The following is a 27045-nucleotide window of genomic DNA, read 5'->3' as shown; positions in this document are numbered from 1 at the left end:
AGTTCAGAGCAGGGTCACTTGGGGGGTGTGCCCCGGGGCCTTTCACGCAGATGTCCTAGGAGCTGCCGAGCAGACCCTGGTCTTCTCCCAGCCAGAATTTGGCCCCACACGTGGCGGGTCTGCACTGAGTTATCTGGGCGAGGAGGGTCGGAACGGGGGAGGAGTGGTGCTCGGTGTGACTCATGCCAGTTCTCCTCAGGCAACCTAATCGTCAGCCTGCTAAGTCGCATGAGCTTGTCCAAAAGCAGATCAGATAACGCAGAGCCTTTGCTGCCCGTCCTCCGGAGTCTGTCACTCATCCTTGCACAGGGACCAGGAGCCTGGAATGCAGATTGCACTGCCCTGGCTGCCCTCTGATTTTGTTTCTGTGTTTTTCCACTTTGGATTCTTTCCCCCACTCCCTCTGCACTGGTCTTTCTGCGGTCTCTCTCTCTTCCCCCAGAACACAGAGGGCTACCGTTACGCTTGCGAAAGACGCCACAGACCCCGTGGACGTGATGAGGCTTCCATTACCGTATTGATTGGTACCATTTTTAGGGCGGTGGGAATCGATATTCCATTAGGGAATGTGCATGCAAACAGCGAGGCAGAAGCTGCCTTTTATGCTGTGCCAGCCTCCGTGCAGAGGCGGGTGGGGACGTGGCTCCTTGCTGCTCCGATTGCAGCTCCTTCTGGCATGAGAAGTATTTCAGTTCCCCAAACTCTTAAGGCTGGAGCCCTTGTGTGTTCTCTGGCCCCGTTTCAAGAATTAGTTGATTGTTAAGGAAATTCTTTGGCTATATTTTTATCTTAATATGGTAATGCCTTTTTTCACTTTGGCACTCTATTTTCAGGGAATTGGATCAAGACTATTATTTATGGTTCTAACAAAGCAGTTCCCAAGTCATTGGGACTGAGTCTGTAGATGCCCCATTGGGAATGTCTCCTGTTCTCTTCACTAGTGATGGCGGCAGGGGAAGGGCATAAATTGGTTCTATTTGATGGTTTAGTGTGTGACGGTGTTTTAGAGGCCAAGGTTGGCCAACTACAGCCTGTGGTCCGAATCTGGCCCTCTGTCTGTTGTTGGTAAATAAAGTTTTATTGGAACATAGTCAAGCATTTGTTTCAGTAGAGTCTGTGGCTGCTTTTGCCCCACAACAACAGAGCTGAATAGTTGGGATGGAGACTGTATGGCCTGTGAAGCCAAAAATATTTGCTTTCTGGCCCTTTGCAGAAAAAGTTTGCCAGCCCCAGTAGTAGGTGACTGACACCTTGTCCTGAAGAAGCGGAGAGTGGCTGGGAGGTGGATTTGCTCACAAGAATAGAGCGGAGCACAGCAAGGGGAAGTGCTAAGTGCCCAAGGGAGCAGCAGAGAAGCTGATTTTGTTTGCGCTTTCTCCTGAGGGGGATTGTGTTTCTTTCCTGAAGATAAAGCTTCAGTCTTGCTGGAGTGAGCAGCCAGAGGCCTTATTTTTGCCCATTTCTCTGTGATACTGATGAAAAGGAGTTTGCCAGAATTCCAAGATATTTTATAAATTGTTATCCAATTTTAAGATCCTCGTACACCCTCTAAGGTCTGGTTTGTTCATTCTCAGTTATTCCTTATTCACTCACCGGTTTTGTACATGCGCACTGAACACCTGTCTTGGCCAGACACTCCATTAGGTGCTAAGGATGCAGTGGCCGGGGGCAGATGCGGGGGGAATGTGGAAAGTGGACTAAATTCAGCGATAAGTACAGAAAAGCAAACAGAAAGAGTAAAAGGCTCCGGGGGTGTGAAGCCCTCTGCAGTCAGTGTGGGCAGGGAAGCTTGTCTGAGGAGGTGACTTCCAAGCTGAGATGGAAGGACAGAGACAGCCAGCAGAGGGGACAAGCAGAAAAATGAGCGCTGCGGGTGGAGTTACCCAGGTTCCCACTTCTGCCCAGCCTGGAGGACCTGAATCTTGGATTCAGTGCAGACTTTCATTTTCCAGTGAGTTTATTAGAACCTTCCAGAAGACAAGTCAGTGTTTCTCGTTAGCTTGTTTCTCTGCATACTGTCTACATTTCTTTTAGGCCTTGGTTCTTTGGGGTTCCTGCTCATACTGTGGAGAGCTCTGATGTCTTAAGTAGGCAATCTCCTGAGAGTCCGAAAGTACGAAAGTTCATCATGATCTGGTTACCTCCCATTCACAGCAAGATAGATCCAGTTTCCCATAACTGGTTTTCTAAAATCATCCAGACCTGTTTCTATGGCAAGGGAGAAATAAGACCATCTTGTGAATTGAGGACTGATTATTCTAATAAATAAGCTAATTAACAAGTCACTTTGGTTAAACAAAACACCAGACTCTGATAACAGGAACATGGGACTCATGGTATTTCCCTCTTTGCTTTGTCTACCAGGCAGCTCACAGAAACCATTGGCCCTCCCTTTGTCCCCATTTTATGTCATGAATATATATTTAATTAATGTATTATAATATGCCTCTAATGGTTGACCATATCAGATTATTTTTATATAGAGGAAGGTATACATCTTTTAAAAATTATTAAATAAATTTTTTTAAAATGCTGTCTCCTGAGCAACTTTGCCGCATGTGGGGCCCACACCAGCTCTAAGTGGTCGTAGGTAATGGGAAGCCAGTGTCTTCAGTTCAGTTCAGCAGATACTGAGTGACCACTGCGTGCTGCATGCCGAGCCCAGCAAGCAGACTAGGACCACAGCCATGCCCACCACTGGGAGCCGGTAGACATGAGCAGCCCTTCCCCTCCCTGAGCCTGCAGCCTCTCAGACAGCTGCAAATCAGGCCACATCCAGAGTCACTTGCCCAAATTGAAATGCCAGGCCTAGCTGACCCCAGTTATTACCCAATTTTAAGATCCTGAGGGAGACTGGTCATTCTTTCATTTCTTCACTTAGTCATTGATTGATTTGATAAATATTTACTAAGCATCTGCCATGGCCAGACACTATTATGGCAGTATCTGACACACTGAGGTTGGTGGATAAAGGGGGACATATCAAAGGGGCTGACATATGGAGAAGACCCAAGTTAGACTTGACCCAGACTGTGATTTTTCTCCTCTGGATGCCACAGAATATATACAATCACTGGTCCTTGGGCTCTCATATAGAATTGTTGACATTTTGCGGTTGAAACAACGAGAGTAAGGGAATGTTCGAAAACAGCAAACATTTCTTAATACAGCTTAAAGGAGACTAAACATTGTGGTGGTGTTTACAAACAGTGAGGAGGAAGGTGGTTTCATTATTTCATCTGTGGGTGCTCTCTTGCGCTCTGTTTTTGAACAACCATTTTCTGTTCTCTTTCTCCTTCTCTCTCTCTCCTTTCCTCTCCCACCTAGACCTCTCCCACCCTGCCACCGTCCCATCCGTGTTCTCTCTTCTCCTCCCCTCCCTGGATAGCAGTAACAACACAGCAGTTGGGGAAACAGACGATGGCAACTTGATCACACCAGTGTTCTGAGTCTGTATATGTCGGGATCTTAGTGCTCACGTAGCAGATCCTTCCTGCCCTAACCTTTTGGCCCTGTGCTCTCACCCCTCCACACACTGCAGCTACCCTTGACCTTGTCAAGGTCCTATCCTTGCCCTTGTCATCACTGATAACTTTCACCCTCTCTAGCTCAGATCCCAAGCATCTCACTCTCTAGCTACCACCTCCTCCCCTGGCGGGACCAGATTCACAGGTGTGTGACTTGCGTACTCACAGGCCTTGTGCTCTGAGGTCGCTGTTCTAATTTTATCCTTGAATTTCTGTTTTGTAATTGAAGTCCGATGAGATAATGGAGCCTGCTCAGGGGGCTTGGAGGCTTGGCCCAGGCAGGATCTGTCCTCCTACTGCCTTCCCACTCCCTGGTCCCATGGGACCCCTGGCCCTGCCTAAACTTCCCCGCCCTGTCTCTGTGCAGTGGTCATTGCTACCCTCCATCCCTGGAAGGGGTGCAGGATGCACACCCCACAGCTTCTTGGTGGTGCAGTGTGTGGTGCAGGGCTTGGGCTAGGCCGATGATGCTATGGGCATTCGGTGGGCCACTGGGTGGGGGCAAGCCTCTCCCACCCTGATCCAGGTAACTAATGCGTCTTGGCACAGAAGCATCAAGGCCCTGAGGGTCATCCATCCTCTGTGGGTTGGGGTGGTGGGCCCTTAGAAAAGGAGAGACCTGGCTTGACTTCCCCACCTTCAGCCAGAGCGCAGTGCATGGTCTTATTGGACTGGGAGACACGGCTGAGACGGGATGCAGGAGCTTGCAGAGTTGGTGCAGGTGTGAAAGTCTAACTGAGGGCGGTCGATAACCACAGACAAGAACCGGCTTCAACCAGCTTGCCAGCTGTCTAGCTCACCTTACATGAACTTTGGTTAATTTCAATATCATTTGCGTTGTGGTTTTTAAGTTTCTCCGCCTTTGAAATCACCATGACAGTTCTGAAACAACCATATAAAGTATGAAAATGGGAGGGAACCCAATTCTAGGAATTACTACCCAAATTCTTAGCAAAAGCCACTCCTTAGTCTTGAATATTCCTCCCCTCAATTAGTGAGACTTCAAAAAGCCAAAAATCACATCCTCCTGGTGCAGTGGCTCTTTTCCAGCCTGCCCGCTCCCTCTTTCTTGAGGGAGTACATTCACTTTCAGTGAAAGCTGCTTGCTTTGGTTTACCTGGTGCATCCTGAAATTCTTCTGACCTTCACCAAGAACCGGAAAGAAGCTCCGCTTGGAGGCCGGTAACAGTCTGGTAGCTGGTGGGCAGAACACGGAGCCGCGAGGCCCCCAGGTGTCTGCACTTGCTGCCTTGTGAGTATCTTCACGCTCAAAGGACCGCAACAATAACTAGCAAATAAAAAAAAACATCATGACAGGTGGAGAGAGAGAATGTGGAAGAAAGGAAAAACCTTTATGTTTTAGTACCTTTAACAGCACTTTTTATCTGCTTTATGAGCGAGGGGCCTGCATTTATATTTCATGCTGGTCCCCGCACGCTGTGTAGCTGGTCCTGCCACCCTAGGAGCAAGTCAGCAAATCTTTGGTTTGTCTGGGTGCCCAGTCCGCAGATCCGTCTGTCACCTTTCCACTCTCCCTGCCCTGCTCACGTGCTCACGTGGCTCCTCACCCAGGTCGGGTCACTCTCTCTAGCAAGTTGTTAGGTGGTGACATCCCCATAAACGACCCTTCGGCAGCCTGGCTTGGTTTTCTGCGGGAATCCTGCAAGTTCCGTGGCACTGCTTCTTGCTGGCTGTGGGGATGTGCTATTTTCTCCATAGCATATTGTTTAAAGAAAATGAAAGGTTAGCATAACTGTTTCCAGAAGGCACATTGAGTCACTCAGTTGAGTCACAGCCAGTTGCTGCAACGTTAGCCTTTGGAGCAAACTTCACCCACGGCAGGGCCGGCCTGGGAGCCCCAGCCCGGAACTGAGGGTGCTGGGCAGCGGCCGATGCAGTGGATCCTGCAGATTCAGCAGCAAAACCATTTTTGTAACTCGGGAGCACTTTGTACTTTTCAGAGGAGAGAAAGAAGTCATTGACTTGGCTCATTAGGCTGAAAACAGTTGCCAATTTTTCGTTTAGTTTTGGTTTCATTGGTTTGTTTTAATTCTCTTCTCTCCAGGCTTTAGAGAATGAGGTTGATTGAGGTGAGCGCCTGAGGGCCGTTAGGAAAACCCTGAACGGAAGCTGAAATATTGATGGGTCATCGCTTTTTGTGTCCTCTCTGGGGCACTGTTGGCCAAGCCAACACCTGGACACTTCCAGGAATCGCCCTCTTACTGCCGTAGAGGGGTGCAAGGATCGGTCCACCCCATGGGGGCCTGTGGAAAGAACTTTATCAGCAACCCCAGTGCCTGTTCTGATCTTACCCCTTTAACTCTTGTCTGCTCGTAGATTTTTTGGAAATCAGGTCTTCTGGAAAGAACCGTAAGTGTCAGAGCAGAGAAGAACATTGGGTATCACCAGGCTCAACTCCCTTATTTTAGAGGCAGTAAAACCGAGACCCAGAGAAGCTTATCAAGTGGCCCATGTCACAGAGTGTGTTAATACAGGACCAAGACTGGCCCCAGATGTCCTGCTGCCTGGACAGTGTTCTCGTAGCGTATGTGGAGCCTGAGAGGGCAATGCGTGTGTGTGTGTGTGTGTGTGTGTGTGTGAGCGCACGCACGTGTGTTTTATCTAAGCCTTCACGTCTGCCCCACCTTGGTTGATGCTGGAGAACCATCCCAGCGTTTCTGCCCTGGGGAGTTCCGGCGATTGTGGTCCAGCCGTGGCTCAGTCATGGAACCGACGCCGCGCATGGTGCCCTCAAAGCTGAAGCCACGCACACAGGCCTGTCTCCACGCCCTCCCTCGGGGTCCCTCAGGAATGGTCTGTGTTCTAATTTTTCTTAAACTCCCCCAGTGCCCAGTTCTATGTTCTACCCGCTCTCGTCCCCTGCCCTGTGGGACAATTGGGGGCACAGAGCAGCTCTTCCCTTGCCGCCGGCCCTGTGCCCTGAGCATCCGGGTGGTGGGCGTGGGCTGCTGAGTAGAGCCTGGAGTGGAGGTCGGGGGGCAGCAGGGCTCTAGTCCCAGCACCAGCACCACCCGCTGGGGGGCCTTCAGTCCCGTCACCAGCGAACTAGGCATGAAGCTGTCCTGCCTGTGTCACACAGCAGTGGGGTACCAAAGCTGAGCACATGGCAGCGCCTGAGAAAGCTGTATAGACGGAGGGCATGCGCGCTGGGAGTGGGTTCTTGCCTTGGCCATGCTCTGCCCCCACCGCTGGAATCTTGTTGTCACCACCATGGAACTGTTGAGACCATTGCTTCCTTTTTAGCAGACTTCTTCTGCTCTCACCCCTCAAGAAAACTTTGTGAAGGAATAACCCTTATTAGAGTCCTTTCTAAACGTTGTTAGTTGCCGGTATTAGGATCATCAGTTAAAAATGAACATTTTCCCCACGCCTTGGGGGATGCTCATGGCTGCCCATTCTGCAGCCTTCTTCCCTGCTGGCAGAGCCCTGGGTTTGTCCTCCCCTGACTCCACCCCATTCCTGAGGGGTCCAAGACAGTGACAGGGACCGTGTTCCCCTCACCAAAGAGTGGTCGAGAGTGACTCTATGACCAATGAGGGGTGTGCTGAGGCACTTCTGGAATTTCTTTGCTCTTCTGAAGAGACACACTTCCATGGGCACTGTCCTGTCTTGTCGTGGTGTCTGCAGTGGCGGTGGCCGTCTGGGGACTGTGAGAACAGGCTGAAGATGATTGGACAGAGAGAAGGAAGGAGCCTCCTTCTCGAGCCTCCGAAGTGACCCGCCCTGCCCTCGGCCAGGTGGACACGTAGTCTGTTTTGAGTTGGGTTTTTTGTTACCTGTAGTTGAAAATACCCTGACTGATACACACAAATCATTTTTAGTGCTATTATGTGTTTAGCCCTTATGGAAGATTCTGGGCTGAGCTGCCTGTGGCGAGGGAGGTGGGCTTTGTCTCTTCTTAGTGAGTGTCCCGGTGGCTGTGTGTGACTGTGTCTCTGCCCACCAGACCGAGCCTGCAGGGCAGGGGTGGATTTCCTTCATCTCCGTGTTCCCCACGCCAGGCGCATGGGGGACACGCAGTGAATGTGTTGAGAAAGTTCTCGTGTAGGCAGTGGGTGGTGAAAACGAGGCTGCCAGGCCTGTCGTCCTTGTTTGTTGTAATCTATTAATGCACGAACCGCAGGAGCCGTCTTTAGTCATGATATGGACCAGCCTCTTCCAAGTTTTAGCATCAAATCTACCGCACGATCAGTGCCGTGCCTGTGGCTGGAATTTAGTAACTTTCACAGACGTGGTAAGAAGGCACGGAGTCCACTGCAGCCAACGTCACCTGAGCCATTTCTGCATCGGCCTGGGTAGCAGTGAGCTCACAGCCTGGTGTTAGCGGATGTGTGTGTTCTCGAAGTCCTTCTCTCATTGGCTCTGTTGTGAGGACACCGTTTAACATCCCCGAGTCACGTGCAGGCTGGGGACAAGTAGGCATTTCATCCCAGATGTCCCTTCTCTTCTACTGGCACCCCAGGCTCCCCCTTCCTAAGATCGTGAGAACTGGCCCTGTGACAGGCTCACGGCAGAATGTCTGTTGTCCCGGAAGGACCTGGGCCAAACATGAGCTCTGGGCTTTCTGGTGGGGTCTGGTCTGGGGTCTCCGAGTTGTGGAGCCTCACTGGTTTGCATTTGCCATCTCTCTGCTTTGGTGCTCACGCCCACTTGTGTAAGAATCTGGTGTGAAGATTGGGACCCGCACATGCCCTCTCCCCTCCCCTTCCCCTTGGCCTTCTCCTCTGTGGTGGAGGATGGGTGTTTGCCCCGGCTACCTCTAGGCACACTGGCAGGCTCCAGGGAGGCCCAGAGGAGAGGGGATGGCACCTTCAGGATGGCCTGTAGCTGGTGCCACTTCAAAGACAGACTCAGACAGAGTGTCTGCACCAGGAGCCTGGGGATGCTTTGATGTGGGCGGTGTGGGAACCAGCCTGTGGGCAGCAGAAAGGGACGTTAGACTGAGTGGACCCTGCAGGGTTTCGTGGCCTCTGCAAGTCAAGGTCGCAGCACGGCTGTGTCTCCAGCCGTATCTGCAGTGGATCTGCCCCGATCCCCCCATGGAGCGAATGTCTAGACAGCTGTGGAATTAAGTGCTCAATCACCAAGTCGGAATTTGGCCAGCAGAGGTATAGCTGCCGAGCAGACAGGCCAGAGGTGGGGCTCACGGCTGGGAATGAGCTCCACTTGGGTCTGGAACGAGCTGACGGGGCGACACTCCTGCAGCCAGCCGGCACCTGCAGGGAGCTGGGGCCAAATGGCCCCCCAAAGGCAGTTTGACCTCAGGGACAGCTGTAAATCTGGCCTGGCTGACATCTCTGCAACACGTCACTCCCTTGCAAAGATTTCTGCCTGTAATCAGAATTCCAGGGTAATGCACTGGAAGTGCAGGTCCAGGACCTGGGAAGCCTGTTCGCTTGTCTAGCTAGGCTGCTCACGGGCTGTAAGAAGTCTCTCCGTCTCTCAGCCTCAGTTTCCCCATCAGTAAAAAGGGCGGAGGGAAATATGCCCTAACTCCTAAGGTTGTCATGAAAGTGCTTTGTCCTCTGGCAGGCGAAAGGCTCATTCCTGTCTCATAAGTCCCGGGTTTACAAGATGAGACCTTGCCACCCCCCGTATGTGTCCACTTGTTGCATAACCTATGAAATGTTGGCGTGAATAAAAAGTTAAGGAGACGATAACTGGAGCTGCCCATCCGTGCAGGCTTAACTAGGTGGCCCCTTAGGTGTCCATGTTTCCTCCTCTGTATTCGGGCGAGGATTGGTTCTTGGGGAGACTCCCTGGGCTTGTGTCACTGGTGTCCCCCTCTCCCAAGCCCGTGTGGTCACCCGAGTGTGGCTGGGCCAGGCTGGTCCACAGGGTGCTCTGGGCCCCGTGGTGGGTGCAGGCAGTGTCCCCTGGGGGCCTGGCCCTCCCTGGGAGCGTGGATGGGCAGTGTGCAGGCCCCCGGGCTCCTCCCCCCTCCTGGGAGCCTGTCCCTCTGTCCTCACAGCTTCCCCCGAAGTGTGTCCTTTTTCCCGCGTCCTCCGGGCGAGCTCAGACCGTGGAGCTCCAGCGCTGCAGGAGAGCTGCCCTTAGGTCTGAGCCACAGAGCCTGCGTCTGGCTGCCTTCCTGGGAGGCGCAGGCAGGTGACAGGGGTGGGAATCAGCTAAGTGCGAGTTAAGGTCTCCACAGTGAAGCCGGGCGTGGTGGTGCCCCCGTAGTCCCCCAGCTAGTCAGGAAGCGGAGGCGGGCGGATGGCTTGAGCCCAGGAGTGTGAGTCCAGCCTGGGCAGCACAGTGAGACCCTGTTTCTAAACAACAACAACAGCAATCTCTTCACAGTGAGTCCCGCCTCGTAACTTGCTGGTGTGGCTGAGTGGACACAGGCTGGGCCCCTTTCCTGGTCTGAGCTGGACCTCCTGCCTTGCGTCTTCCTTTCCTGGGCAGCCCTGCAGCCTGTGCCGACTTCCCCCTGCCCCGCAAGTCCGGCCCTGAAGACCTCAGAGAAAGACACGGCTTTCCAGGCAGCCCGGGCCTGAAGGAACAGCAGTGTCCCCGGCAGACCTCCCCAGAGGGGCCGAGCGCACACGGGCAGCCCTGCCTCCCGCCCCACCCGCACGCTGCGAGCGCTGAGGTCATTGCTGGCAGGGGCTGCTGGCACGCACCCAGGGTAAACACGCCGTGCTCGCGGGTGTGCTGTTGGATGCCGATGAGCTGGAGGAATGTGGGGCTGTGGGGGTGCTGCAGGCCTGCACCCCCACCCTCAGGCGACCCCAAGGGGAAAGGGTCACTGTCAGGGCAGACCTGTGCCTCAGCTGGATGACACGGACTGGCTCACGCGAGCATCGCTGGTGGGGACTGTCCCGCTGGGTCTGCACAGAGCTGGTCCTGACAGCGCTAACCAGCACTTAGATGAAGTGCCACGAGCCAGGCGGTGTGCGCAGGGCTGTTCAGGCCACTGAGACAGGTGTACCGTGTCATTTCCAGATGAGAAACTGGGCACCTGAGTGCTGGTTAGCGCGGGCCCAGATCTCAGCCCGGCAGCCTGGCCCCAGGTCTGTGCTCCCGGCCACGCACGCGCTCTGCTGGGCCTCTCGGCGTCTGTCTGTGAGCTGAGCGGCGTTGCTCCTCCTCGTGCAGGCTCTGAAAGTCAGTTTTAGGTCTCGGGCCCTTTCTTCAACACTCCTTTCTCCCTCCATGAGTTTTCTTACCCAGCACCTTCCTTATTCAGTATGTGTTGGGGGAACATTTGTGGCTTGGCACTGTGTAGTGGGTGAGAGTCTGGGTTTGAGGTCTCAGTCCCAGGTTTAAACCCTGCTCTGTCTCAAGTCAGTCTCTTAGAGCCTCAGTTTGCTTGTCTGTTCAATGGGCATAGTGATCGCCTCATGTCATAGGCTGGTGTCTGCTCGAGTGACCCTGGGTTCCACCCACGCTACCATCCTGGACAAGCATGAGCCCTAGAGTTGCACTCTGCAGCAGGGCTGGGTCGGCTCTCTGCTTTCTGGGCCCCGTCTGTGTTGTTTGGGCGGCTGCTCATTGTGACTCTGAACAAAGGCCGAAGGAACCCAGGAGGTTGGCTCTGAGGGAGGCAGGGGGAGAAGCCGGCCCAGCGCCTTCCCCGATGGAAGTGGGGAGGCCCTCGTGTGGTTCTCCCCAGCGTCTCAGCCCCAGTGACTGCAGCTGGCTTCATCTTGTCCCATTTTGTGGTGAAGAGCTGTTCGGGGCTCCCCACTCTATCTGGCCTTTGCAGGGCGCTGGGCATCAGGTTCATCATCAGCCTGCCCGGTCTGGGGAGCGGAGGTAGATGACGGAGGACCTTTCAGGAGAGGAGAGACAGCCCCCCTCTTGGGTCTTGGTGTCTCAGGTCCTGGGGCCTTTGCTGTCCCCACCCTCCATCCCCCTGTCCGCAGAGCTCCCAGTACTCTGGGACTCAGGGCGGGTGTGTGTATGAGACGGGATGAGTCCAGGCAGATTGCACCACCTGCCCCACAGGGTGTCCGGGCTCCAGATTCTTCCCTGGGGCTTTCTAAGACTGCCCCAGGCAGCCTTGCCCAAAACCCTAAATCCATTTTATCACCCTCTGTCTCCTGCCTTGAGGTTTCAGAGCAAGTCTGTGCTGATAGCTTCAAGATGTGATAAGACCTTGAAGTGGCCTCCAGTGACTTCCCCCGGGTTTGCTTGACATGCAGCTTTGATGTTTGCTTGTGATGTCACAGCGGGTGACGGAGAAGTTCGGTCCTTGCCCCCAGGAAAGGGATGTTAGTTGTGAGCTGCTTTCTCCACCAGACCTGGTGTTTCGGAATGGCCCGTCACTGTCCCTGCTTGGTATCCCACGATATCTGTGCCTTTATCCGTTGTGTTCCGTGAAACACATTCAGCAGTGCCGGCCCTTGTGCTTCCAGGGCAAGCTGCCGGTCCTGCTGCTGGGCCGCTCCTCGGAGCTGCGGCCGGGGGAGTTTGTGGTCGCCATCGGAAGCCCGTTTTCCCTTCAAAACACGGTCACCACGGGGATCGTCAGCACCACCCAGCGAGGCGGCAAGGAGCTCGGGCTCCGGAACTCGGACATGGATTACATCCAGACTGACGCCATCATCAACGTGAGCCTCCGTCCCTGGGCCGCCGGCGGGCTGGGGCAGGGTTTTGCCAGAGGAGAGGAGTAGGCAGAGGTTTTATTCCCGAGCTTTCTCGCGGTCTGGGTGAAGTGATGGAACTAGATCAAACCGTGTGCATGCCAGCGCCAGCCGCAGGGCAGGGGCCACACAGCGGGGGGTGTGCAGAGCTGAGCTGCTGTGGTGCTGGGCCGGGTGCACAGTTATGCCAAGAAGCAGCAGTTGCGTTAGGTGCTTCAGAGCAAAATGTTTGGCCTCTGGGCTTCAGAGCAAAACATTTCCTGTGTATGGCACATCCAGAACTTTCTGGAAATTGTTAAGATCATTTTTATCCAGCAAGTTTAGGTCAACAGGAACACATCTCAGGGAAGAGCCGTGCCCCCTACTCCAGGCACCGTGCTCAGGCATCAGCCAGGTGGGGAGGCAGATTGGACCGTGTGGTGACATACACATAACCTTCCCATTTCTGTTTAATTGCAGTACGGAAACTCGGGAGGCCCGTTAGTCAACCTGGTAAGAACCTTTAATACCTATATTACTTGTTTGTTTTTTATCTATGCACATGCTGTCTTTTTAAAAATGTTTTTGCTTTCTTTTCAAACACGAGCTTGCCAGAGCACGTTATCTAATTCTTTCAAAGTGAGCTCTGTGAATGTGCTGCATCCTTGTAAATTAGCCTACTGAGCTTTTCTGGAGAGCGTAAGGCATGCTGGAGTTGAGAATTGAAGTGTCACGGCAGAGGACGTGCTGGTGTTTCAGAGTTACAGGCAAACGCAGTGAAAGTCAGGCCCAGCGCGGGGTAGGGAAAGGAGCAGGCCTGCAGGCTGCAGGTGGCAGCAGTGCTGGCCTGTCACAGAAAGGCACCTCCTCCAGATTAGGTCTCCTGGGCTGCCTAGGAGCTGGCTGGCTTCATCCACACTGTTTCCCTTGGCCAGGAACCCTCCCCGAAGGCCTGGCTGGAATGAGGAGGAGTTACCCACCCACGAAGACATATCACTTAAGTCTATACTGAAATACTTCAGCATAAAAACCGAAGCCTTGGAATCTCAGACAGTCAGAGCCAGAGGGCAGCTCAGGAGTCATTTATAGACAATGACACAAAGGCCATCTCAGCAAGGCCCAGGATGGTGGCGCCTCCTAGACCGTCCCTCAGTGCCAGGGACTGAGATCTCAGCGCTCGCTTGCGGGAAGTATGTAAGGCGAGATTTAGACTCTCTGGCAGCTGTCCCTCCCCAGTGGGAGAAGTGAGGTGCGATTATGCCACCTGCTCTGCCCCGGGGGTCGCAGCCCGAGTGGAATGTGCTTGCCTGGTAACGGAGCACGTCTCCCTGAGCCCACAGGTGTTTCTCCCTGACACCAGCAGATTGGGAGAAACACAAGGCGTGAACAGCCTCCTTCAATATATTCCTTGTGAAAGGAGCAAATGGCATATATTTTGAAACTATCTGTGCCTACAGCGAGGTGACCACTACGTGTCGACCTAGAGTGTGTGTCGATTCCGTGGCTGAGCCTGGCTTACGCTGTCCAAGGGTCCTGAGGCCTCTCACCCTGCTCCCCCCGGGACTTCCTCCCTCCAGTCCTCCTTGTTCTCTGAAATAGCTCAAAGACTTCTTTCATATGGATTCTCCACTCTTTTGGTGCACACCTGCCGGTAAACCTTCACAATTCAATAAGCCGTTTCCTTCTTGCTATTTAGGACGGTGAAGTGATTGGAATTAACACCCTGAAAGTGACAGCTGGAATCTCCTTTGCAATCCCATCTGATAAGATTAAAAAGTTCCTAACCGAGTCCCATGACCGACAGGCCAAAGGTAAAAGCAAGGTGCACAGAGCCTCAGGGGCTCCAGAGGTTAAAGCCTGTGGCTCAGCCACCCCTTGGGGACTTGGGGAAGGAAAAAGGGCAGCCCCTAAGCCAGCCAAGCCATCTCCTACCAAGAAGAAAAGGGAATGCACGTTATTAGGCTTCTGGCATTAGGTCACAGATGTGTGACCATTTTTGCCCTCTGATCGTGGAAATTTCACATCCATGATCCTAGGTGATTTCTGTACATGATTTCACTTAAATTATTCATTTATGCCTTTTTAAAAAGCCTCTGTCCTAGCAGGTAGGAATTATTAGGCCCATTTTGCTGATGAGAAAACTGAGACTCAGGGAGATCGTTCAGTCTACAAATGTTTGTTGGCCCATCTGCTGAGTCAGGCTGGGGCTCGGCAGTGGGTGGCTCACTAGGGGCCCTTGCAGGTGTGACGTTTATGTTCTGCTGCGGCAGGGGGTGCTGACAGCAAACAAACAAATAATATCAGAGAGCAGTAAGTGCCTGCAGGAAAATGGAGCAGGGTGGCCAGGGAGGGAGAGACTGGGGGCGGCTATTGGCGACGGGGGTGGGGCCGGGAAGCTCCGTCCAAGCTGAGGGCTGACTGAGAAGGAGCCAGGGGCACTGGCCATGGCAGAGCCGAGACAGCATCGGGCCTCTCGGAGTTTCTGCCTGTGGCCCTGGCCCCACTGCAGCCTGGCGGATCGGGCCTCTGGCTCCTGGTGTCCCCGGCAAACCCGCCAACTGGGCTGACCTTCTGTGTCCTTCTGTTGTCACACCAGGAAAAGCCATCACCAAGAAGAAGTATATTGGCATCCGAATGATGTCGCTCACGTCCAGGTGGGTAAACAGGATGTGGGTGTCTTAAATTTAAATAAACCTGAACTTTAGAAGGCTCCCATAGGTGCCCCTGAAAGAGAAAGTTTATGCTGCCTCAAAACATCTCAGTTTCTGCTTAAAATGCAATAGTACTGGGAAGAGGACAGCAGTAGGCCTTCTGCTTCTGTGAGCTGAGCTGGTTTCCCTCGTTTGCAGCAGGCCCTCCTGTCTGGAAGATTCTGCCGTCCTCTTTGAAGACAGGCCCAAACAGTCAGAAGGGGGTGGGTGGCGGGCTCCCCGTGGCTCATGCCTTCCTTTCCCCCCGTGTTCTGTTGCAACCCACGTTCCGGGAGGGGCCCAGCCCCAGAGCACCTGCCTCTCATTAGCTCTGCCGCACGTGGGCTGTGGCTCCAGGAATGCCAGGTCAGGCCCGGCATGAGGGAGTGAATGACGGATGGACTTGTTTTCCCCGAGCTGGTGGAGGTTGGAGCCTGTGGTTGGCAGGCTGATGACACTCTGGTGGTTTAACCTGGAGGAAAACTCAGGTGTGATCTTATGAGTCCTGGTAATGGACTCAACTGGCATGGCTGAGACTGTCGTAGATACAGAACAGAATATATAACAGATACATTGATTTGTTAGGCATTTGATGAATTATTTATTAACTAATTGTTAAAATATTACTATGTTTTGATACATATTATGAATGGTGGTACCTTTCTTAGCACTCCAAAAAATGGAGTGATTTGCCAAGACTAAAATGTCATCAGTTATTTGTCTTTGGAACTAGGAGAGACGGAGGTATAGGGTAAGATGTTAGCCCTGGGTTCTCGTCCCAGCTCTGATACTTCCCAGCTTGTGACCTTGGAAGCAACTTGACCTCCGAATGCCTCAGTTTCCTTCTTTCCAGGATGAGGATGACAGAGCAGGCTTTCCTGGTGTGTGGCCAGGCTCGGGGCAGTGAGTGGTGGCAGTGGTCATTGGCCACCATTTATCACGTGCTTACTCTGGGTCGGGCACTGGGCCATGTGCCTTACTGAGATGACCTCATCTGATCCTTACAACAGCCCGTGTTGTAGAGTTCTGTTACTATACAGGTGAGCAGATGAAGGCACAGAGAGCTTAAGTAACTGTCCGAGGTAACACAGCTAGCAGGTGGCAGAGCTAGGGCTACAAACCAGATGGTAGCTACTATCAATTAATTAATAATAATAATGATTAAAGCACTTGCCTTGCTGTTACCAGGTGAATCTTTGATGCCAGTAGCCCATTAATTTTAAAGTAGAATCAGAACTCCTGGGGGAATTTTACGTTAGACTCAGGGACAAGAAGGAGACTGGTGAGGGCTGAGTCTCGGCCGAGGAAAGCCCGTGGTCACTTATGCTGACGGGGGTGTGTTTTCTCCCGAGCAGCAAAGCCAAAGAGCTGAAGGATCGGCACCGAGATTTCCCAGACGTGATCTCAGGAGCGTATATCATTGAAGTCATTCCTGATACCCCGGCAGAGGCGTGAGTTACAGTCATTTTCCCTTTTCTGGATATTCTTGTGGTTCCTGGGGGCAGCAGGGGAGGGAGTGAGGTTCCTTTAATATAGGCTGCAGATGACTGTGTTTGTCCTTGACAAACATGGTGGGACATCTCAGGGACTCATCAACAGCAGGGTGCTCTCTGTCTCCAAACGCCCTTGCTCCACTAGGGCCATCCCAACGGGAAGCACAGTAGTGACCTCATGATGAGTCTCTGGGATGGCCTGGCTGGGGGGAGAGGGTTAAGGAGCGGTGTCCCCAAGACCTCCAGCAGTGACCCTGTCCTAGGCTTTGGGACTCACCTCCTCCTAGAGTCCTCCTGGATTGTGTCTATTACCAGGTAGGCTACACCTGTCAACGCCTCTAGAAAAATAACCCAAGGGACATCAAGGTAACATGAGAAGAAGCAGCTCAGCCAACCATCAGGGTTTGTTACCTGTATTGACATAGTATCCACAGACGGGTGCGCGACCAGGGGCCAGTAACTATGCCCTGGGGGCCGGATCCGGCCTGCCGCCTGCTTTTGTAGGACCCATGGGCTAAGAATAGTTTTTGCATTTTCAAATGGTTGGAACAAATCCCAAAATAAGAATAGCGTTTTGTGACATGAAAATTATATGAAATTAAAATTTCAATGTCCACTGAAATATTGTCTATGATATATTGTCTGTGGCAGCATTTGTACCACGACCTCATAGTTGAATAGCTCCAACAGAGCCCATATGGTTTGCAAAGCCTAAAATATTTCCTATCTGGTCCTTTATAGAAAAAATTTGCAGGTCCTTGTGCTAGACCCCATGACCATATATTGACACTGTCCTACATAAGAGCTAACGTTACAGTGGCAGCCCACCCAAAGGACGTGTCTCCTAATGGAGGTGTTCCACCCTCCTGGGTGGGACCCACCCATCCTGGTACTTTCTGAGTTGCTTTCTGAGTTGTGACACCCATTACGTGCAAGCTGGCCACAGTCACACTACAAGGCAGATGGTCCCTGGTATATTGCCCCCTTTACGGTGAGTGTGTCATAAGGCCACACAAGTGCTGGTGGGCATTTCTACAGTGGACACAATTGATGATTTAGCCTAAAAATCTCAAAAGGAAATGCAGTCCCCTGATGGTTTCCAGGGGTGGGGAACCTGCAGCCTTTTATTTTAATAAAATCCTTTTATTTTTTAAACACATTTTTGTTCATCTTTTGCATTTTTATTTTATTTTTAAAATAATTATAAGATTTGTTCTGTAAAATTTGGATTCAGGCAGAAGGCCACCCTTAAGGACCTAGAAGGCCACTTTAAACCATTCTCACCTGAGTTCACCGCCGTTTGACCCTGTTTGCTCTGGACTTTTATGTTTTAAACTGTGCTTCTGTCAATGTGAAGTCAGACCGGGAGGAACGGGAATATCACCACTGTGTTTCCCTTTGTGTTGCAGTGGTGGGCTCAAGGAAAACGATGTCATCATCAGCATCAACGGACAGTCAGTGGTCTCCGCCAATGACGTCAGTGACGTCATTAAAAAGGAAAGCACCCTGAACATGGTCGTCCGCAGGGGCAACGAAGACATTATGATCACAGTGATTCCCGAAGAAATCGACCCCTAGGCAGAGGCATGGGCTGGACTCCATGTTGCCCTCAAAGACTCTCCGGGGGACGACGCACGAGGACTCTGGGCTGGTGGCGCAGGACACCCGAGACTTCCGACCGCCAGTTTGCTTGTTCAGTGGAAACTCCCCGGCCGACAGAATCCTTCTTGATAGTTTGCAGGCAAAACAAGTGTAACGTCGCAGGCCCGCAGGCAGCAGCTCTGCCCTTCTGTAACCCATGTACCCAGTGTGCTTTCTCTTGCCAGCTTGGGCTGTCCCTGCTTAGACAGTCAACATTTGTCTCTTCCTTTAACTGAATCATCATCTTAGTCCAACTAATGCAGCTGATCCGATGCGTAGATGAGAAGGCCCCGTGGGAGCAGAGTGGGGCTGGGCGTGTCTGTGCTCTGCTCCGAGTCAGCACCCCGAGGCGGCTGCACGGAGACCATGGGGTTGGGGCGGGGTGGGGTGAACGCTGGCTTCCGAGAAGGCCAAAGTCGCCTCTTTTAGGAATCTCTTCAGAATTGGGTGCACGACGACCTTCAGTTTGAGCTATTAAAATACTTCTTCATATGTTTCTTTCTGGTGTGTTTCTTTTCCTTTCCTGCCAACAGCTGGTTGCAGTCCTTTTGAAATGATTATGATGTCAGTGGGCTCCTCACTAAACCACATTGTCCGCGTAGGGTTCAGCTCTTTGTCTTAGGAGCTGTTTCAAAATCATCTTACGGGAGTCACCAGTGTTAGGAGCAACTGTGCTTGGCCACCTGGGCTTTATGAAATAGGATTTGAGAACCGTTGTGTTTGCATCCAGAGCAGTCTGTCGACCCCATATATCACGCAGTCAGACGACAAAGATTTTGCTGGGCCTCTGCGCTGCACCGAGCACTGCTAAGTGTGTGGGCCAGTCGGAGTAGGACAGACGGAGGCCCGCCCCAGAGCTTCAGTCAAGAAGCCAGTCTCTTTCTGAAAGGGAGGCAGTTCAGGAGACCAGGACGCAATCCAAGAACGGGCCTAAGTCCCCACGATGCACAAGACTGCAGCTGATCTCAATTATCCTGGGTCCTGACATGAGAAATAGGCCTCAAGCCTTGGAGAGTTTAGAGCAGATGCCCCTCAATGTGTCCTCAAACAGGTGCAGCCTGAAGCAGCTGTAGGCAGCTTTATCTCCGTGAAAACTTTCCAAGAGTTTGGGAAGTTAGACCCAAGAAGACTGTTGCAAAACTTTAGCTCGGAAGTTTGCACAGGCCAAGGTCCCTGTGGGGAGCACACACCCAAAAAAGGGGGCTGTTCATGCCAAGAGCAGAGGGTAAAAGGCTTTCTAATTGTCATCAGTCAAAAGGAGAGCCTTGGGCAGGATGGAGGTTCAGTTCTCCAGACTGAGACCTTAATCTTCCTCACCCAGTAGATAGATAATGTCCAGCTTGTACCTGGAGCGGTTGTGGAGGGCCCGGGTTACGTGCACGAACAATCCAGTTCAGCAGAGCCCTCATCGGTGTTGCTGCTGGGCAGCTGGGCAGCCTGTGGCTTGTTGCAACCCTGGCATGTCCCTTTGCTCTCTGGTGGGATGGCCCAGTAGAATCAGGAAGGAGCCAGTGAGTCCATTGGCTCTTGGGGTGTGTTTTGCCTTCCCTCCCTTCTCCATGAAAGACGATGACTCAGGACGGCCCGTGGCTTCAGGAGCACACCCGGAGTGCGTCCTCAGATGTTCTGCACATGGGCCTGCTCCCCTGGGTGGTGCCCGGGGCTGAGGTACTGCCACAAGTGCGGAGGATGCCTGGGTGGTGTTGAGGTCAGAGCCAGCCCCGGCCTGAGCCCATCTGTCTTCAGCCTGTCTGGCATCCGTGAGATCACAGATGGTTCTGGAAGGAATCAGGCTGGTGGCCAAAAAGCTGAGTCCTCTGTAAACACTCAGCAACATCGCCCTGAAGGTCCACAGGACCCTGGGTGGGTTGGAGTTTTGGAGTTTTGCCTTCATATGTGGTCACATACAGGACAACAGAAATGGCAGCTTGGCATATTTTTTGGCATATTACATATTTGGTTACATGGCTGCACTGACCCATGGGACCCTGTACTGCGTGGAAGTTGCTCATCCTGGCACCCCCATACTTGCACTCAAAGGCTGTCACTGAACCTCCCTCTCCTACTTGCTCTGGGCTGTGAGGGAGATTTTGCTACATGTATTATCCTTAAAGCCTGGAGGCAGGGCACTGAGTTGAAAGAGCTTAGCTTTTGGAGCTAGATGGACATGGATTGAAATCCAGGATCTACATCTTAATGGCTGTGTGACCTTGAACAACTTACTTAACCTCTCTGTGCCTATTTCCTAGCTGTAAAATGGAGATAATAATAGCACCTACTTCCTTCAGCTGTTGTGGGGAGTACATGAGTTAATACACACTGTGCATACATACATAAATGTCAGCAACATATGTGTTAATTAGCATCTTTGAGCCTCAGCCTCCCGCTATGTAAAATGGAGAATAATAATGATGCCTCCCTGGCGCTGGGGTGGCACATGTGCAGGAGACAAGTACAGCTACTGTTGTTTTTACGCTCTTAGCCTGCCGTTGTTCTCGTCTTTAATGGCCATCACAACACCTAACATCTACTGGGCGCTTCCTGTGTGTCAGACACCATCCCGAACAATTTACATTTGTTAGCTCATTTAACTCTCAGATCGGTCCTGGGGTGGATGCTATAGGTACCCCCTTTGACAGGGGAAGAAACTGACACTCAGATATAAGGCATCTTGCTCCAGTCACGAAGCTAATAAGTGGGAGCCACAGCTTGAGCCCGGGAGGTCCGAGCCTGCGGCCTCCGCACGGAGCCATCTGGCCCGTCTTCACTTTCCTGGGGCCAAGGCTCCTGGTCCTAAGTAAACATTCAGGACGTCCCTGCCCAGTGTCCATCTCTACCTCTGTGGGGGTGATTTTGGGGCCTGTCCCTCCACGGTCCCTTTCCCAGCCCTCTGGCTGGTGCGCCAGCGGCTGCCGCTGTCCTGTCTCCTGGAGGGCAGATCCTGCGGGCCCGGTGTGTGCACTGGTGCCTCCTCCAACCCCGGCTCCCTCGCGCCAGTCCTCTGCCTCCAGCAAACCTGCAAGGCCACCACACGGCTGCGCTTTGTCAGCACATTTGCATCGCTCAGCTGGTCCCCGGCCAGCCCTGCCAGAGGCTTCTCTGGACACACTGGCCAAGAGAGAGGCCCCAGCACGTAGGGGTCCCTGTACTGTGCCTGCCAGGCCCGGCTGAGTGGGCCTGAGCTGGGGGGTCCTGTACAGGGTCCTCTCTTTTCCGACTCCATTTCCCCAGCTGAAAATGTGGAAGAATGCTTCTGTCTGGTGCTTGTCTCCTTCTGATTAACACTTTAGACAGGCCTGAGCCTTGGATGGTGTCATTTCAATTGTCCAGCATGGGTGCTTGGCCCATTTTGGCAAATGCTGCTGAAGTCGGGGCCCAGCCTCGCTGAAGTGTGGACATAGGTCTGGGTGAATGGGCCAGGCCAGTCCAAGGTTACTCCTCTGAAAGTGGCTATAGGTGAGGTCAGAGGGATGACAGCACCAGAGTGGCTTAGTGCCAGGAGGGCAGATCGGTTTCCACTGTCTGTCCTGACAATGCTAGTCAGGAGGCAGGGGCCCCTGGGGCACTGGGAACAGGATTGTGAGACCCAGTGCAAAGGGGCTTTGAAGGACACTTGCTGCTGAGGTCTCCCTCTCAGCCCTCTGGCGAGGTCATTGTCATTGCTCTGGGTGTGGCCTGGCATGGGGCTCCCTGGGCAAGTCCAGGAAGCAGGCCGGCAGGAGCAGGTGGGCTACTGTCATCGCTGCTCTCTTGGCTGCACCGCCCCCACCACCCGGGCAGACTTGGCTTAGGGCATGGGACTGTTTGCCAGCCTGGATCTGGACAACCAGACGCTAGATGCTTGCTTGGAAAGCCACCCTATCTGGAGACCCATGTAGTTGGAGACATTCTCGAATGTTCTAGCCTTATGAACCCTGCTAGCCATTGCCCTGGACTAGATGGGACAGGTGTTTGCACTGATGAGCATTCTGGGAGCCCCGGCAGGTGGGCGTGCAGGTGAGCACACAGGCTTACTTGCCTTGATGAAGGGAAGGCCAGTGAGGGAGGGCGCCATGTCCGTGAGCTGCATCCAGGGGATAGGGATGCAGTGTCACAGTGCTCAGTGCCACTACAGAGTGTGAATGTGGACATGGGATGCAATGGACAGATGTGTGGCAGCAACACTGTTGCTGAGAATCTCTGTGCCAAGCACAGTGCAAGCGTTTTACATGCATATCTCGTGTAAGCCCCTCAATAACTCTAGGGAATACAAACTATTATCCCATTTTACAGAAGAGGAAATTAAGGCTCAGAGACAAGAAGCAACTTGCCCAAGGTTGCCCAGCTAGGCCCTATTGGAAGTGGGATCTGTCTTTGTGGCAAAGATGGCAGCAGGAAGTAGAGTGGGACAGTGGGGGCCCCAGGCCTCTGGCCCGGTGTGTCCCATCATAGAACAGTGTCTGGGACAGGGTTGGGAGCACACGGCTGAGCCCTGCCTGGCCCCCAGGCCCTCGGGAGTGAGTCGAAACACCTTTCTGGGACACATCCTTCGCTTCCAATCTCACCTCTCCTTTCCCTTCCTGGGCTCGACACTGCTGTGGTGTGGAATTGAACAGCCTGCTCCTTCTCTCGTCTCCAGACCTGAAGCTCAGTCTCCCTCCCTGCCAGCTCTTCACCCACCTGGTCCTCGAGGAGCCCCTGCCCCCTGCCCCACTGCCCTCCCCTGCCAGGGGCTGGCAGTGCTGGCCTCGTGCTATTGTGACTGCATGACCCCTTGTCAGGACGCTGTGGGGCTGTGGTTCCGTGGGGCTGAGTCCACCAGCCGTGTCCTCTGTTGGGGATTCCCTCCTACAACTGCTGCTCTCAAAACACTCCCAGCAAGGCCCACTGCAGGGAGTGCCCCAAAATCACAGGTTCAAATCCCAGCCCTGGGTTTCACCAACTGTGAGACCAGGGGCAAGTCCCTCAATTCCTCTGAGCTTCTGTGTCCTCCTCTGTAAAAAGTGGCCAGTGGCCAGGAATTTGAGGCTGCAGTGAGCTATGATGATGCCACAGCACTCTAGCCTGGGTGACAGAGCAAAAAAAATTGTGACTGTAATGATGGCAGAGGTACATCCACCAGGGGGTGACCTGACCTCGTGAAACTCCAGGGAGGTGTCAGCAGACCTGGGTGTGAAAGGGAAGCAACTAGGCAGGACTGATGTGCGAGGCTGCTGGCGGGAGAGGGCAGCTTCCTCCAGCCCGGACTGAGGGAGATGGCCCAGAGCCCAGCTGCCACTCTCTGTTCCCTTCTGTGTCCCAGCCACACCCAGTCCTCCTGCACATAGCAGCTTCCTTGCCTTCCTTGTTCATTGCTTATTTCTCCCACTGAAACATAAGCCCCGTGAGAGCAGGGACCTTGTGCACAGACTCTCCAGGGCCCTGTACAAGGTGGGGCACGCGGTAGGACATGAACACAGAGGAATGAATGAAAGATGAGCGGCCGTGGAGAGATGCCTACGGACACCCTCAGGCATCTGCAGCATCCTGCTTGTTCTGTGGAAGAATCTGCTGCCTCTGGCTTCATGTGGTTTAAAATGTGGGGCTATTTGGGACCTAAGAGGCAGGGAAGCATGACTTAGGACCAGGTGCACCTCTCTGATCTTTAGTTTGGGTGGCTTCTGTCCTCTTCCTCTGTATTTATCTTCCCTGGTCATAGTTCTCTTGCCTTGCTAAGCATTTGTCCCAGTTTTGGTGATTAGCAGTTTTGATAATCTCCCCCATGGCACTGGGCTGTGATCTGGTTCAAACCACAGTTTGTCTGTCCACAAGGACCCCCCCACCGAGGAGCCCTGCCCCACCGAGACCCAGCCAGGGCAGAGCCCGGGAACCTGCATGTTGACAGGCGCCTGTGAATCTGAGGCGCTCTGGTGGGAGAACCCCTGCTGGGGAATCAGATCTGTTTCCACCACATGCTGGGCCCTCTTCTTACCAGCTGGGAACTGGAGGTGACAAGTCAGTCTTCTCCAGGGTGGCAGGGAGGTTAATTTGCAGCCACCTCTCCCCCGTCTGTTCCCAGCCCTGCCAGGCCCCAGCACTTTCTCACCAGCTGCTTTCTCAGGTTCTGATGTGAGTCACTCCTCCCGGGGACGCTGAGCAAGCGATTCACCTTCCCTAGGCTGTCCCTGTCATTAAAGGTTGACGCTGCTGGGGTCCCAGGGGTGAGGGTAGGCAGGCAGATGAGGAGGGTGCGGTCCAGCATGGTGGTTCAGGTCTAGCGCGGGGCAGAGGTGGCAGCGGGGCAGCCCTGGAAAGTGTGTGTGCACAGCCTGGTGAGTGCATAGGATGCACATTGCATCCCAGGCAACGGTGGACACATTGTTCATGGGGCCTCAGTTTGCTTCTGCCCAACTAACCAGATTCCACAATTCACACTTTGTTACTTTTTCATAAGTAAAAAGGAAAGTTCCTTTGATTACCTCCACCCAATCCCATTCTTCCTGCCCCCTTACCCCAGTGGCAACCGTTGCTGTTGACTTGGTGTTATTTTTTCATACATTTATACATTACATATATATCCTTGGGCATTTTACGTGGGCTTTAAGAATCTCGTAAATGATACCATAGTGTGATATCATTTATGAGGCAAAGATCTCCACCAGTCGAGCCAAAGTTTGAGGACGCACTAGGGAAAAACACAAACCACACAAGCATCTGTGACCTGTGCTCTCTGCAGAGGGATTTGGGAACTCAGTATTTAACAGTATTAATAGTATTAATAAAATAATACCATCCTACAACTTTGTTTTTCATTCAGCTTTGTTTTTGAGATCTATCCCGTTGAGATGTGTGTGTATGTATATGTGCACATACATACTTATATTTCACTCCGAGTGACCCTTGCATAGTATTCTAACATATGAATATGACAAAGTTATTTTTCCATTTCCTGAGTGACAAGCCTTGACGGTGCTGGGGTTCAGGGTGCTGATCCATAGAATGGGGGTCCTTATGCTTTCCCACATGTCGTTGTGTGCTATGGGAGGGGCACAGCTGACGGCCCCTCCGGTGGTGATTGGCCAAGGACCTCCCCAGGACCTAGCACAGGGAGGGGGTTTGCAGGCCCCACGGTGAGTGTGCTGTGGGACACACTGTGCCCACTGTCTTTCCCAACGTCCAGCATGGCAGCCTTTCAGGCTGGACCCGCGAAGGGGGGCTGCGGCACTGGGGGCTGCACCCTAAGACTGGAAGGAATTTGGGGAGTCATCTCATCCAGCTTGGGCTGTCCACTCTGAGTGACACCTCCAGGAGTGGGGACCCACCACTTCCATGTCCCACCATGCGCCATCTGCCCGAGTGTGCACCTCCAGGGGTGGGGACTCTTCATCCCACAGGCAACTCAATCTTACACAGGGTCAAAACTCTTCGTGTTGGTAAGTTCTGCTCTTTTGGCCCAGTTCTGCTGTCTGGGCCATCCAGAACCCACCTGAAAATTCATCATAAGTGACTGAGGCAAAGATCTCAATCAATCAAGGTTTATTAAGACAAAGGTTGAGGATGCATCCGGGAGAAGCACAAACCACCGGCATCTGTGACCTGTGCTCTCTGAAGAGGGACTTGGGGACTCAGTACTTCTGGGGAGGGGCAGACAGAAAGAGGAAGGATGGGGGGTGGGCAGGGAGGCAAGTGGTTACTTTCTCAGGAGGCCCCAATTAGTGCCCTTTTTACTTGAGGGTTCCTGTTAAGTTCTGTTTCTTGCAACCACAGGAGTCTTGATTCACGCAGACGTGGAGCCACACCAACTCTGTTGCTAAGCGGCCTTCTGGCCCCTTCAGAGCCGCATCTGTTCCCTCATGCTCTGCCCCCACCCCGCCTCTATGCTGGTGTCCTCCAATGTCCATTTCTGTGATGTGTTTTTCTCCTAAGCCACCTCTGTTGACTTGAAAGGCAGCAGGACACAGTACTGGAATCAATAAAACACAGGAGTCACAGGGGAAGCGGGACCAGGAGCTAAGTAGAGCCAAGTCATCGCCTTGTTACCAAGGGTCAATCTGGACTTTGTTAGGGAGCCTGTTCCACCAAGTCAGCTGGTCTAGAGAGAAGAAAATCAGCTCTCAGGGGAAACACCTGTGCTTGTAACTGATCTCGCGGTTTCTGCAACCAGGAGAACGCAGGGCTTCAGGAAACGCGCCGATGCTGGGCCTGCTTCCACCAGAGTCATCCAATCGCTGGAAAAATTGTGTCACCAGAGAGGGAAGTCCACTCCCCTTCCCGCCCCACCTCCAGCGGCCCAGTGTGACCACCGTCAAGGTACTGGCAGATGCGGTGTCTGGTGCAGGCCCTCATCCTGGTTCACAGATGCTGTCTTTTTTGTCCTCTGTGGGCAAGGGATCTCTCTGGGGTCCCTTTTGTTAGGGTGGAAAACCTGGTAGGTGCTCACTGCGCCGGGTGGAGAAAGATTTCTCACACAGAGATTAAGATATATAAGCAAAATTTATCTTATCCTTTAGAAGGACAGAGAAAATGAGGCGGGGTGGGGGAAGAGCAGAGAAATGGCCTGGCATCCCAAAGAAAGAAGGGAGGTGCCAACAGCGAAGCCAGGTGGCTTGCTGCTTTTATGGGGACAAAGAGAAAACTAGTAATTGTTGTGAAGTCATTAGCAGGCAGTCGGGAGACGTCAAGCTGTCCATCGTTCTTGCTTCTTCTGTTCCTGGAGACTTGGTTATCTCTGAGATGCAGTCAGGCCTATCACAGGGGATGTGATTTCAGGCAGGAAACAAAGGCCTGGAGTTTACCCCCTGCTGTCTGGCCTGGGAGCTTCTCAGAGACACCTTTAGGCACAGAAACAAATTCTAAAGGCTGTGAGCTGGTGACTGTGAAGAGAAAGATTTGCATTTCCTTTCTTTTGGCTCTTTTCGGGTGTTTGTGAAAAGAGAGTCCCAGCAGGTCGCCTGCCCGCTTGGGACAGAAACAGCAAGGAATAGGGACAGCTCAAGATTGATCTTCAGCTGTTCTTAGAAAATTGGGAGATTCGAGGCCGTCCTAACACCTTTCATAAGGACATTAATCCCAACTAATCACCTCCCGAAAGGCCCACCTCCAAATACCATCACATTGGGGATTAGCTTTCAACGTGTGAACTTTG

The 27045-nt window shown here is 52.9% G+C and overlaps 1 protein-coding gene across 1 annotated transcript in view; it reads left to right on the top strand.

The window, feature by feature from the left end:
• HTRA1 (HtrA serine peptidase 1) overlaps window positions 1–18434 on the top strand; it is a 48176-nt gene extending 29742 nt beyond the window's left edge. Inside the window, exons 4-9 of the mRNA XM_045568329.1 lie at window positions 11912–12106; window positions 12599–12631; window positions 13815–13929; window positions 14715–14772; window positions 16164–16259; window positions 17711–18434. Coding sequence (XP_045424285.1) covers window positions 11912–12106; window positions 12599–12631; window positions 13815–13929; window positions 14715–14772; window positions 16164–16259; window positions 17711–17879 — 666 coding nt within the window. The 3' untranslated portion in view covers window positions 17880–18434. The remainder of the gene's footprint in view (window positions 1–11911; window positions 12107–12598; window positions 12632–13814; window positions 13930–14714; window positions 14773–16163; window positions 16260–17710) is intronic.
• Window positions 18435–27045: the final 8611 nt, after the last annotated feature.

The sequence above is a fragment of the Lemur catta genome, chromosome 14 (assembly GCF_020740605.2).
Source record: "Lemur catta isolate mLemCat1 chromosome 14, mLemCat1.pri, whole genome shotgun sequence".
Classification (NCBI taxonomy): Eukaryota; Metazoa; Chordata; class Mammalia; order Primates; family Lemuridae; genus Lemur; species Lemur catta.
The sequence above is the reverse complement of the archived record's forward strand: the minus strand, read 5'-3'. Positions and strand labels throughout refer to the sequence as shown.